General features: G+C 50.6%; 1 protein-coding gene across 1 annotated transcript in view; it reads left to right on the forward strand.

Moving 5' to 3' along the window:
- bmp6 (bone morphogenetic protein 6) overlaps window positions 1–12,500 on the forward strand; it is a gene marked incomplete at its 5' end in the record, with an annotated part of 95,984 nt that overhangs the window by 1,534 nt on the left and 81,950 nt on the right. Inside the window, one exon of the mRNA XM_084326770.1 lies at window positions 232–424. Within this exon, the coding sequence (XP_084182896.1) occupies window positions 232–424 (193 nt within the window). The remainder of the gene's footprint in view (window positions 1–231; window positions 425–12,500) is intronic.

A 12,500-nucleotide genomic window follows, 5' to 3' on the forward strand; every position in this document is an offset into this window, starting at 1 on the left:
ACAATTTTCAATCAATCAATCACCTGCGCTTATTAACATGTCTATTCTAGTTATCTTATTATTATTATTACTACTATTACTATTGTTTTATTGCACCATCGAAGCGGGCATGGCCAACCGCATTTCACTGTATGCCCTGGTGTGATGAATACAACTCTTGAATGTTGAAAATTTAACTTGTTCAAAAAGGACTAAAATAACGCCCCTGGCCGTTGTGTTGTGTCCCCACAGTGGAGTCGGACCGAGAGCTGTCCCCGCAGCGGCGACACCACAAGGAGTTCAAGTTCAACCTGTCCCAGATCCCCGCGGGCGAGGCGGTCACCGCCGCCGAGTTCCGTCTCTACAAGGAGTGCGTGAGCCGCGCCTCGCGCAACGACACCCTGCTGCTGCACGTGTACCAGGTGGTGAGGGAGCACCCGGACAGGTGAGGAGGAGGCCCTGCGCTCTACACAGTCTGGAACCCTGGGATCTGTGTCGCTGGTTCGATTGATTGATTGATTGATTGAAAACTTTATTAACAGATTGCAGAATGGGTACAGTACAGTACAGCTCAATACACACAATTGTTAAGGGGATGCAGACCAGAGAAAGACTTTCGTCTTGTTTACATCAGGGTCCCCCATTTTCAATTCATCATAACATATATGACATACATGACATACAGATAGACAGTACTGCTACATCTATACATTTATGACATACCAGATTTGCAAATACAGTACTGTTTGTGATACAAAAATAGTCTAGAAAAAAGAGCATATACATTTGACGTAGAAACTGTACATTGGAGGAGGTTGGGTAGGTAGGAGGTCGGGTAGGTGGGGTGGGTGGGGGACACTGTACAACTATACAAGCAAAACTGTACATTGGAATATTGACAAGACCATACTTGGTGATTTACTATACATTTACAGGGGCCAGTTTCGATCCCCCAACTCGCGGGAGAATCTGGGCGGGGGGGGGGTTTGAAGTGCTTTACAGTCTGATTTGATTTGATTTTTATTAATCGACATCTTCAGTTTCCACATCAATGTAAATGTGCCAGAGTTAGTTAATGAGCTAGTCTTCATCTGTAGCCCCTGCCTGCATGTCTTCATGGTGTGGGAGGAAACCAGAGAACCTGGAGGAAACCCACGTGAACACGGGGAGAGAACATGCAAACTCCACACAGAAAGGCCCCTTGCTGGGGTTTGAACCCAGGACCTTGTTGCTGTGAGGCAGCAGTGCTGACCACTGTGAACCCAGGACCTTCTAGCTGTGAGGCAGCAGTGCTGACCACTGTGAACCCAGGACCTTCTAGCTGTGAGGCAGCAGTGCTAACCACTGTGAACCCAGGACCTTCTTGCTGTGAGGCAGCAGTGCTAACCACTGTGAACCCAGGACCTTCTAGCTGTGAGGCAGCAGTGCTGACCACTGTGAACCCAGGACCTTCTTGCTGTGAGGCAGCAGTGCTAACCAGTGGTGCGTTATTGAAATCATCTGGGGTGACACGCACCACGTGCACGCGCGCTCCCGGCGCGTGCGCGCGCTCCCGCGAATGCGCATTTAATGTCCCCTCGCTTGGGCACAGACTAAAGACAGTGCCTAATTGCCTCTACGAATGGAATGTAACACGTCTTCACAACAAGGTTAGGTGTGAATGTGTCTGAGAACGTATTTAACACACCTGACGACCGGAGCTATTGATATGCAAATAGCGAGTGAGGCCCACACCGTGCTACCCCGTCCCATGAACAACGCATGCCTGGTGCTAACCACTGTGAACCCAGGACCTTCTAGCTGTGAGGCAGCAGTGCTGACCACTGTGAACCCAGGACCTTCTAGCTGTGAGGCAGGCAGTGCTGACCACTGAACCCAGGACCTTCTTGCTGTGAGGCAGCAGTGCTAACCACTGTGAACCCAGGACCTTCTTGCTGTGAGGCAGCAGTGCTGACCACTGTGAACCCAGGACCTTCTAGCTGTGAGGCAGCAGTGCTGACCACTGTGAACCCAGGACCTTCTTGCTGTGAGGCAGCAGTGCTAACCACTGTGAACCCAGGACCTTGTTGCTGTGAGGCAGCAGTGCTAACCACTGTGAACCCAGGACCTTCTAGCTGTGAGGCAGCAGTGCTGACCACTGTGAACCCAGGACCTTCTTGCTGTGAGGCAGCAGTGCTGACCACTGTGAACCCAGGACCTATTGCTGTGAGGCAGCAGTGCTGACCACTGTGAACCCAGGACCTTCTTGCTGTGAGGCAGCAGTGCTGACCACTGTGAACCCAGGACCTTCTTGCTGTGAGGCAGCAGTGCTGACCACTGTGAACCCAGGACCTTCATGCTGTGAGGCAGTAGTGCTAACCACTGTGAACCCAGGACCTTTTAGCTGTGAGGCAGCAGTGCTAACCACTGTGAACCCAGGACCTTCTAGCTGTGAGGCAGCAGTGCTAACCACTGTGAACCCAGGACCTTCTAGCTGTGAGGCAGCAGTGCTAACCACTGTGAACCCAGGACTGTCATGCTGTGAGGCAGCAGTGCTAACCACTGTGAACCCAGGACCTTCTAGCTGTGAGGCAGCAGTGCTAACCGCTGTGAACCCAGGACCTTCTAGCTGTGAGGCAGCAGTGCTAACCACTGTGAACCCAGGACTGTCATGCTGTGAGGCAGTAGTGCTAACCACTGTGAACCCAGGACATTCTAGCTGTGAGGCAGCAGTGCTAACCACTGTGAACCCAGGACCTTGTTGCTGTGAGGCAGCAGTGCTAACCACTGTGAACCCAGGACCTTCTTGCTGTGAGGCAGCAGTGCTAACCACTGTGAACCCAGGACCTTCTAGCTGTGAGGCAGCAGTGCTAACCACTGTGAACCCAGGACCTTCTAGCTGTGAGGCAGCAGTGCTGACCACTGTGAACCCAGGACCTTCTAGCTGTGAGGCAGCAGTGCTAACCACTGTGAACCCAGGACATTCTAGCTGTGAGGCAGCAGTGCTAACCACTGTGAACCCAGGACCTTCTAGCTGTGAGGCAGCAGTGCTGACCACTGTGAACCCAGGACCTTGTTGCTGTGAGGCAGCAGTGCTAACCACTGTGAACCCAGGACCTTCTAGCTGTGAGGCAGCAGTGCTGATCACTGTGAACCCAGGACCTTCTAGCTGTGAGGCAGCAGTGCTGACCACTGAACCCAGGACCTTCTTGCTGTGAGGCAGCAGTGCTAACCACTGTGAACCCAGGACCTTCTTGCTGTGAGGCAGCAGTGCTGACCACTGTGAACCCAGGACCTTCTAGCTGTGAGGCAGCAGTGCTGACCACTGTGAACCCAGGACCTTCTTGCTGTGAGGCAGCAGTGCTAACCACTGTGAACCCAGGACCTTGTTGCTGTGAGGCAGCAGTGCTAACCACTGTGAACCCAGGACCTTCTAGCTGTGAGGCAGCAGTGCTGACCACTGTGAACCCAGGACCTTCTTGCTGTGAGGCAGCAGTGCTGACCACTGTGAACCCAGGACCTTCTTGCTGTGAGGCAGCAGTGCTGACCACTGTGAACCCAGGACCTTCTTGCTGTGAGGCAGCAGTGCTGACCACTGTGAACCCAGGACCTTCTTGCTGTGAGGCAGCAGTGCTAACCACTGTGAACCCAGGACCTTCTAGCTGTGAGGCAGCAGTGCTGACCACTGTGAACCCAGGACCTTCTTGCTGTGAGGCAGCAGTGCTAACCACTGTGAACCCAGGACTGTCATGCTGTGAGGCAGCAGTGCTAACCACTGTGAACCCAGGACCTTCTAGCTGTGAGGCAGCAGTGCTAACCGCTGTGAACCCAGGACCTTCTAGCTGTGAGGCAGCAGTGCTAACCCACTGTGAACCCAGGACTGTCATGCTGTGAGGCAGTAGTGCTAACCACTGTGAACCCAGGACATTCTAGCTGTGAGGCAGCAGTGCTAACCACTGTGAACCCAGGACCTTGTTGCTGTGAGGCAGCAGTGCTAACCACTGTGAACCCAGGACCTTCTTGCTGTGAGGCAGCAGTGCTAACCACTGTGAACCCAGGACCTTCTAGCTGTGAGGCAGCAGTGCTAACCACTGTGAACCCAGGACCTTCTAGCTGTGAGGCAGCAGTGCTGACCACTGTGAACCCAGGACCTTCTAGCTGTGAGGCAGCAGTGCTAACCACTGTGAACCCAGGACATTCTAGCTGTGAGGCAGCAGTGCTGACCACTGTGAACCCAGGACCTTGTTGCTGTGAGGCAGCAGTGCTGACCACTGTGAACCCAGGACCTTCTAGCTGTGAGGCAGCAGTGCTGACCACTGAACCCAGGACCTTCTTGCTGTGAGGCAGCAGTGCTAACCACTGTGAACCCAGGACCTTGTTGCTGTGAGGCAGCAGTGCTAACCACTGTGAACCCAGGACCTTCTAGCTGTGAGGCAGCAGTGCTGATCACTGTGAACCCAGGACCTTCTAGCTGTGAGGCAGCAGTGCTGACCACTGAACCCAGGACCTTCTTGCTGTGAGGCAGCAGTGCTAACCACTGTGAACCCAGGACCTTCTTGCTGTGAGGCAGCAGTGCTGACCACTGTGAACCCAGGACCTTCTAGCTGTGAGGCAGCAGTGCTGACCACTGTGAACCCAGGACCTTCTTGCTGTGAGGCAGCAGTGCTAACCACTGTGAACCCAGGACCTTGTTGCTGTGAGGCAGCAGTGCTAACCACTGTGAACCCAGGACCTTCTAGCTGTGAGGCAGCAGTGCTGACCACTGTGAACCCAGGACCTTCTTGCTGTGAGGCAGCAGTGCTGACCACTGTGAACCCAGGACCTTCTTGCTGTGAGGCAGCAGTGCTGACCACTGTGAACCCAGGACCTTCTTGCTGTGAGGCAGCAGTGCTGACCACTGTGAACCCAGGACCTTCTTGCTGTGAGGCAGCAGTGCTGACCACTGTGAACCCAGGACCTTCATGCTGTGAGGCAGTAGTGCTAACCACTGTGAACCCAGGACCTTTTAGCTGTGAGGCAGCAGTGCTAACCACTGTGAACCCAGGACCTTCTAGCTGTGAGGCAGCAGTGCTAACCACTGTGAACCCAGGACCTTCTAGCTGTGAGGCAGCAGTGCTAACCACTGTGAACCCAGGACTGTCATGCTGTGAGGCAGCAGTGCTAACCACTGTGAACCCAGGACCTTCTAGCTGTGAGGCAGCAGTGCTAACCACTGTGAACCCAGGACCTTCTTGCTGTGAGGCAGCAGTGCTAACCACTGTGAACCCAGGACCTTCTAGCTGTGAGGCAGCAGTGCTAACCACTGTGAACCCAGGACCTTCTAGCTGTGAGGCAGCAGTGCTGACCACTGTGAACCCAGGACCTTCTAGCTGTGAGGCAGCAGTGCTAACCACTGTGAACCCAGGACATTCTAGCTGTGAGGCAGCAGTGCTAACCACTGTGAACCCAGGACCTTCTATCTGTGAGGCAGCAGTGCTGACCACTGTGAACCCAGGACCTTCTAGCTGTGAGGCAGCAGTGCTAACCACTGTGAACCCAGGACCTTCTAGCTGTGAGGCAGCAGTGCTGACCACTGTGAACCCAGGACCTTCTAGCCGTGAGGCAGCAGTGCTGACCACTGTGAACCCAGGCCCTTCTAGCTGTGAGGCAGCAGTGCTAACCACTGTGAACCCAGGACCTTCTAGCCGTGAGGCAGCAGTGCTGACCACTGTGAACCCAGGCCCTTCTAGCTGTGAGGCAGCAGTGCTAACCACTGTGAACCCAGGACCTTCTAGCCGTGAGGCAGCAGTGCTGACCACTGTGAACCCAGGACCTTCTTGCTGTGAGGCAGCAGTGCTGACCACTGTGAACCCAGGACCTTCTAGCTGTGAGGCAGCAGTGCTGACCACTGTGAACCCAGGACCTTGTTGCTGTGAGGCAGCAGTGCTGACCGCTGTGCCACCGTGCCGTTGAGTAAGGTGCTTAGCTGGTTAAAGGGATATTTCACTTTAGTAGAACTTGTCAAGTTTCAGCAGTCTTGCCTCTATGTAAAGTCATCTACTAGTGAGCTAGTGACCACTGCTGTCCCTGTCATCCGCTGTCAACACCACCGTTCCTCCCCGGTGTCAGGAATTAACTCCTCATTCACTTCGTCATTTTGGGGACCTATAGTCTAAATATCGTACTTCTGAAGTATAAACAAACTATACAATATTATTACGTGTAATATAATGTATTTTAAGAGTTAAAGGGATATTTAGTAGAACATGTCATAGACACTTCAGCAGTCTTACCTCCAAGTGCAATTGTCAGTTTAGGCCTTGATTACACGTTAGCCTAGAAAGCTCAGACTGCGGGATTGATAGGGTGTTTCTGAACGCAACACAGACCTCTCTCTCTCTGTCTCTGTCTCTCTCTCTCTCTCTCTCTCTCTCTCTCTCTCTCTCTCTCTGTCTCTCTCTCTCCTCTCTCTTCTCTCTCTCTCTCTCTCTCTCTCTCTCTCTCTCTGTCTCTCTCTCTCTCTCCCTCTCTCTCTCCCCCTCTCTCTCTCTCTCTGTGTAGAGAGGCCTCCAGCTCTGGTTACTTGCCATGTTTATAATGTAGAGTGATAATCATAGAGATAGCGTTAAGACAGTTACTTCCTCCCCAAGCGAGAGTTCGAAGCCAAACGTTTACATTGCGGCCGCAGGGTTAGACGATCGAGCGTCCAATGAGATCGCTGCATGATGTTTTGTGTGTTGTACATGTTGACCAATGAGAATACTGCTATAGGTGAGGAGGGCGGAGGCTGTAGCCAAAGAGGTGTGGCCTCGCCTAAGGGGTGTGGCCTCGCCTAAGGGGCGTGGCCTCGCTGCTCCGCTGTGTCTGTGCCTGTTTGTAGTCGAGGCCTTGGATGGAATGCTACTCATTCATTTCTGTGCCGTGGTAGAGCAGGTAAAACACTGGAAAAGCATGATTTTACTGTTCTACTCAGGGTTCGCACAAGGTCCTTGAAGTGCTTAAAGCGCTTGATTTTTACAAAAAGAAACAGCCCATTTTTTAACAAGGTGCTTAAAAAATCAACCATTTGCATTGAAAGTTTTGTTCATCCATGATACAATTGACACAATACAATTGTTCTGAATCAAGAAATTGCTTCTTTTTTTTTTTAATCTAAAGTGTAACTAATTGTCGGAAATTGGTTTTAAGCCATAAATATTGGATCAGATTTTTTTTCAAGCAAAAAAAAATAAACGCATTTAAAGGTAAATTGGATCATTTTAAATGTCCTTTTAAAATGAAAAATAGTGCTTGGAAAAGTATGTGAAAGTCCTCGAATTTCATTTTGCAATGTCTGTGGGAACCCTGTCTACTGTGATCAACATATTGCAACCATCGGAGCAGCTGGGTAGCGCAGTGGAGAATGCACTCGCCTACCACCGCAGAGACTCTGGGATCGAATCCAGCTGTCAGCGGTGCCTCCGGCTTGGTCAGTCGTCCCTATACCAACACAATTGGCAGCGTTAGCGGGTGGGAAGCCGGCGGGGTATTATGTGTCCTGGTCGTTGTAAACAGCGACTCCTACTCCTCCTCCTCGCTGTCAGGTGAAAATAAGCGGCTGGCTGACTCCACATGTATCGGAGGAGGCGTGTGGTAGTTCTACACCCACCCTAGGCCGATGGTGGGGCAATGCGCGCAACGACCAGGAAGGGAATTGGCATAACGACTAAATTGGGATGGGAGAAAAAATACAGAAAAAAGTGAGAACAGATTTTTTTTTCTTTTTTTAAACTACATATTGCAACAATTGTTCTGCACATAGCAACCGTTGTCTCTTCCAACATGGCCGACAAATAGGGTTTGTAAACATTCTGTGAAAGACCTCTAGTTCAGAGTTAAAGCCTCAATTAACTCCGGTTTACGGCGTCTCTTTGGTCTCTCTTTAATGGCAAAGCAATGCAAATACTTTTTTATCAAATTAACTGTAACACTACTCTGTCCCTTATTCAAGGGAACATCCTTAAATTAACTCAATCAACATACCTGCTTGACCTTTACACTAGTGGTTCTCAGAGTGGGCGCTCAAGGTCACCCAGCAAGGTCATATCTTATATATTAAATATATAAGAATGCCCAATTCAAACACGTTCTCAGATGGGGTTCTCTGGTTGGTAAATGTTTCTGTCAATCAAAGCGTTTCCAGGGGGAACATGACTTAACTTTTTGGACACATTCCTTCATCCCTACAATGGCTGGTTTGTGCTGCACAGCCAGGAGGCAAAGGCCTTCATGTTTGTAGATATTTGGAGATTAAAGGGAGCGTATATCTCTCCAATTTCTGTATTATTGTAGGACAGGCTCTTTTTTTTTTTTCTTTTTTTTTTACCTTGAAGGAAATTATAGCCTGGTCCATCACAGAAAACGCACGCACACACACACACAGCTAATTCGCGTGCCTGCGTTTTATTTCCTATTACAGTTGTGAACAGCATGTCGATTGTCAACAGAATAATTCAACGTTTTATATTTCATATATTTTACCTTTTACTTTTACCAATGGTTTTGTGTTATGTTTTTTTATAGACCGTATGCACACAGTATGTTTATCTCAAGCGTGATAATTAGCCCTCAAGACCCACTGAACTCAAATTGAATTCAAAGCAAGTTGCAAAATTGATTCGCTAACAAACAAATGTGTTTCCAAGTGTGCGAGCCTCCGCAAAGACGACGTAATTGCTTTGATTATATGTCCTAATGTTTTAATAAGCACGTCGGTTTGAGTGAAAGCTTTGACAAACAAACTAACCGCCGGCGAAAACACCCTCTGAAGCTCCATGGAAGCCACAAGATGAGCAGAGAACAAATCTGTGCCGAAGGAGGCGTCTTCTGGAGCAGTGTTTCTCAACGTGGGGTCCGGGGGCCCCCAGGGGTCCTGCAGAGGGTCCTTTGGGATCATGTCCCCATGAACATAACGGCTCGTTTCGCAATGATCATTTTACCATCTGTTCCGATATGCGAGGCACAATAAAAACACAATGATACATGATACAATACAAGTACAAGAGAGTCCTTATGAAGTTAGAATAAAACACAAGATACTTGTGCCCTAATGATAGGGTTAAGCGCTCAATGAAGAAGCCCACTCCCATCGCCAAAATAAAGTCTAGCATGCCTATAAATACTTACTATGGAATTACACACTAAAACTGTATTACGTGGCCCATAATGGCCCCCAAACAGCATTTGCCAACTTCAACACAGACCCTTTGTTGAGAGCTCCAGGACTTGACAATGCCAATGCTACATAGTACCGTAGCACATGGCCTCTAATGGCCGCCAGAACTCAACGTGTGGATAGATGGGCAGTGAGAGGCAGCGTATCACCAGGGTCATCACGTGGGCACCTCCCTTCACTGGTGTTTCGTCAAGTTACGTTTACATTTACATTTAGTCATTTAGCTGATGCTTTTATCCAAAGTGACTTACAAGTTTTGCACGACAAGTCATCAGGAAGGGCACGACTCTATCAGCCGAGTAACAATAATGTTCATCAAAGTGTTGAGTGCTACAGTGTAGGTTAGTTTATTAGTTTATTAGGACAAGTGCATGACAGTATAAGGTTAGTTAGGGTTAGACTTTTATTTTTTATTTATTTATTTATTTTTGATAATGGTTGAAGAAGTGCGTCTTTAGTCGACGGCGAAAGATTGGACGGGTTTCGGCTGTCCTCCTAACTGGGGTGGGTAGTTCGTTCCACCATTGTGGGGCAAGGACTGAGAATAGGCAGGTTCTCCTTGATGACCCTCCCGGAGCTCGGATAGGAGCGGGTCTGAGGCGGCCAGAAGATGCAGAGCGTAGGGGTCTTGAGGGTGTGTAGTTATAGAGACCATTGACCGGAGGTAGGCGGGAGTGGTTCCCTTTTGTTAGTTAGTAAGTTAGGCCCACGACACCTCTAGAAGGCTCAACGGTTAGTCCCAAGCGTCCCAGAACTACCCCCCTCCATGCTAGCTCCTATTTTCCATGATATCCACAAGCCAAACGTCCTTATGTTATAATAAACAGAGATGAATGGTGGATCGATTCGATACAGTCTTGCCTCTATGTAAAGTCATCTACTAGTGAGCTAGTGACCACTGCTGTCCCTGTCATCCGCTGTCAACACCACCGTTCCTCCCCGGTGTCAGGAATTAACTCCTCATTCACTTCGTCATTTTGGGGACCTATAGTCTAAATATCGTACTTCTGAAGTATAAACAAACTATACAATATTATTACGTGTAATATAATGTATTTTAAGAGTTAAAGGATATTTAGTAGAACATGTCATAGACACTTCAGCAGTCTTACCTCCAAGTGCAAATTGTCAGTTTAGGCCTTGATTACACGTTACGTTAGCCTAGAAAAGCTCAGACTGCGGGATTGATAGGGTGTTTCTGAATGCAACACAGACCTCTCTCTCTCTCTCTCTCTCTCTCTCTCTCTCTCTCTCTCTCTCTCTCTCTCTCTCTCTCTCTCTCTCTCTCTCTCTCTCTCTCTCTCTCTCTCTCTCTCTCTCTCTCTCTCTCTCTCTCTCTCTCTCTCTCTCTCTCTCTCTCTCTCTCTCTCTCTCTCTCTCTCTCTCTCTCTCTCTCTCTCTCTCTCTCTCTCTCTGTGTTTCCATCTCTGTGTCTCTCACTCTGTCTCTCTTGGCCTGGTGCTTGTTGGCCTGTTGGCTTGGTGGCTTGGTGGCCTGGTGGCCTGTTGACCTGGTGGCCTGGTGGGCCTGGACTGGAAACATCACTGCCTGTATGGAAACAGCACGGCACAGGACAAGAAGGCCCGACAGAGAGTGGTGCGCTCAGCCGAGGTGCAACTCAGAGCCTGCAGAATAATGAAAGACCCCCACCACCCCCCAACAACAGCCTGTTCATGCTGCTGAGGTCAGGCAGACGCCTGCGAACCCCAGCTACTAGGACAGAGAGGCTTCGGCTCAGCTCTTCTTCCCCCAGGCCACCAGAGCCTTGAACCACTGAACACTGAGTGCCACAGAACACTGACTCTCCACACACAAGCACACATGAGCACACACACGACACGCCGCTGTACACGCTCACACACTAGCAGCCACTTTAACATGAACAAGCACACACTCACGCTGCACACGCCCACACGTATGGCCACAAAGGAAAGGTCACTTTAAAAATAGTATAGCAACAGTAACAGTGTATTGCACTACCAAAGGACCTAGCATGTCCTCCATGCTCTGTAAATAACTTATGTACAAATACCCGAGATGCCCCACTATGTTACCTGTTTATTGCACAATGTTGTTTTATTGGATTCTATTATATGTTGTTACCACTGTATTGCACATCGTTGCGGGCAAGACCACCCGTATTTCATTGTATACTTGTATGCCGTGACAAGTAAAACTCTTGACTTGACTTGACTTGACTGGTGGCTTGTTGGTCTGGTGTCTGGTGGTCTGGTGGCCTGGTGGTCTGGTGGCCTGGTGGTCTGGTGGTCTGGTGGTCTGGTCTGGTGGTCTGGTGGCCTGGTGGTCTGGTGGTCTGGTGGCCTGGTGGTCTGGTGGTCTGGTGGTCTGGTGGTCTGGTGGCCTGGTGGTCTGGTGGTCTGGTGGTCTGGTGGTCTGGTGGTCTGGTGGCCTGGTGGTCTGGTGGTCTGGTGGTCTGGTGGCCTGGTGGTCTGGTGGTCTGGTGGCCTGGTGGTCTGGTGGCCTGGTGGTCTGGTGGTCTGGTGGTCTGGTGGTCTGGTGGCCTGGGTGGTCTGGTGGTCTGGTGGTCTGGTGGTCTGGTGGCCTGGTGGTCTGGTGGTCTGGTGGTCTGGTGGTCTGGTGGTCTGGTGGCCTGGTGGTCTGGTGGTCTGGTGGTCTGGTGGTCTGGTGGCCTGGTGGTCTGGTGGTCTGGTGGTCTGGTGGTCTGGTGGTCTGGTGGCCTGGTGGTCTGGTGGTCTGGTGGTCTGGTGGTCTGGTGGTCTGGTGGCCTGGTGGTCTGGTGGTCTGTGGTGGTCTGGTCTGGTGTCTGGTCTGGTGGTCTGGTGGCCTGGTGGTCTGGTGGCCTGGTGGTCTGGTCTGGTGGTCTGGTGGCCTGGTGGTCTGGTGGTCTGGTGGTCTGTTGGCTTCAACAGTTCTTTATGACCAGCAGGATGTTTCATTAGGACCCAGTCATGTTATTCCCACAATCCAGTAACCTGACCCGCCTGACGGTCTCTTACACAGAAACCATCTGGGAAGTCGTCCTTTGAACCCGTCCGGAACGGGACCGGCACTTTAATTAAAAAGAGAACACTTGGCAGCAGAGTATCTTTGCCCGCCGTAGCCGACCCTGTGGTTTGGGGCACAGCGTGTAGCTTGAAGCCTGACCAGATGGATTCTCACCTCATCTCCCGATGGGCCGGCCGGCTCGCCGTGCCAGGTTAACGGTCTCTAGGCCGGGCATGGGTTTTGTTTTCAGGTGAACTGTCCCTTTAAAGTCCGTGTTTTAAAAGGCACATAACGAGAGCCCCGGACCAGCTGGCACACGGTGCGGAGTTCATCGTCTTTAACAGCCGTCATCGACAAGGCCAATAAAGGTGATTTATTCTAA

The sequence above is a fragment of the Notolepis coatsorum genome, assembly GCF_963971535.1.
Source record: "Notolepis coatsorum genome assembly, chromosome: 12".
Lineage (NCBI taxonomy): Eukaryota > Metazoa > Chordata > Actinopteri > Aulopiformes > Paralepididae > Notolepis > Notolepis coatsorum.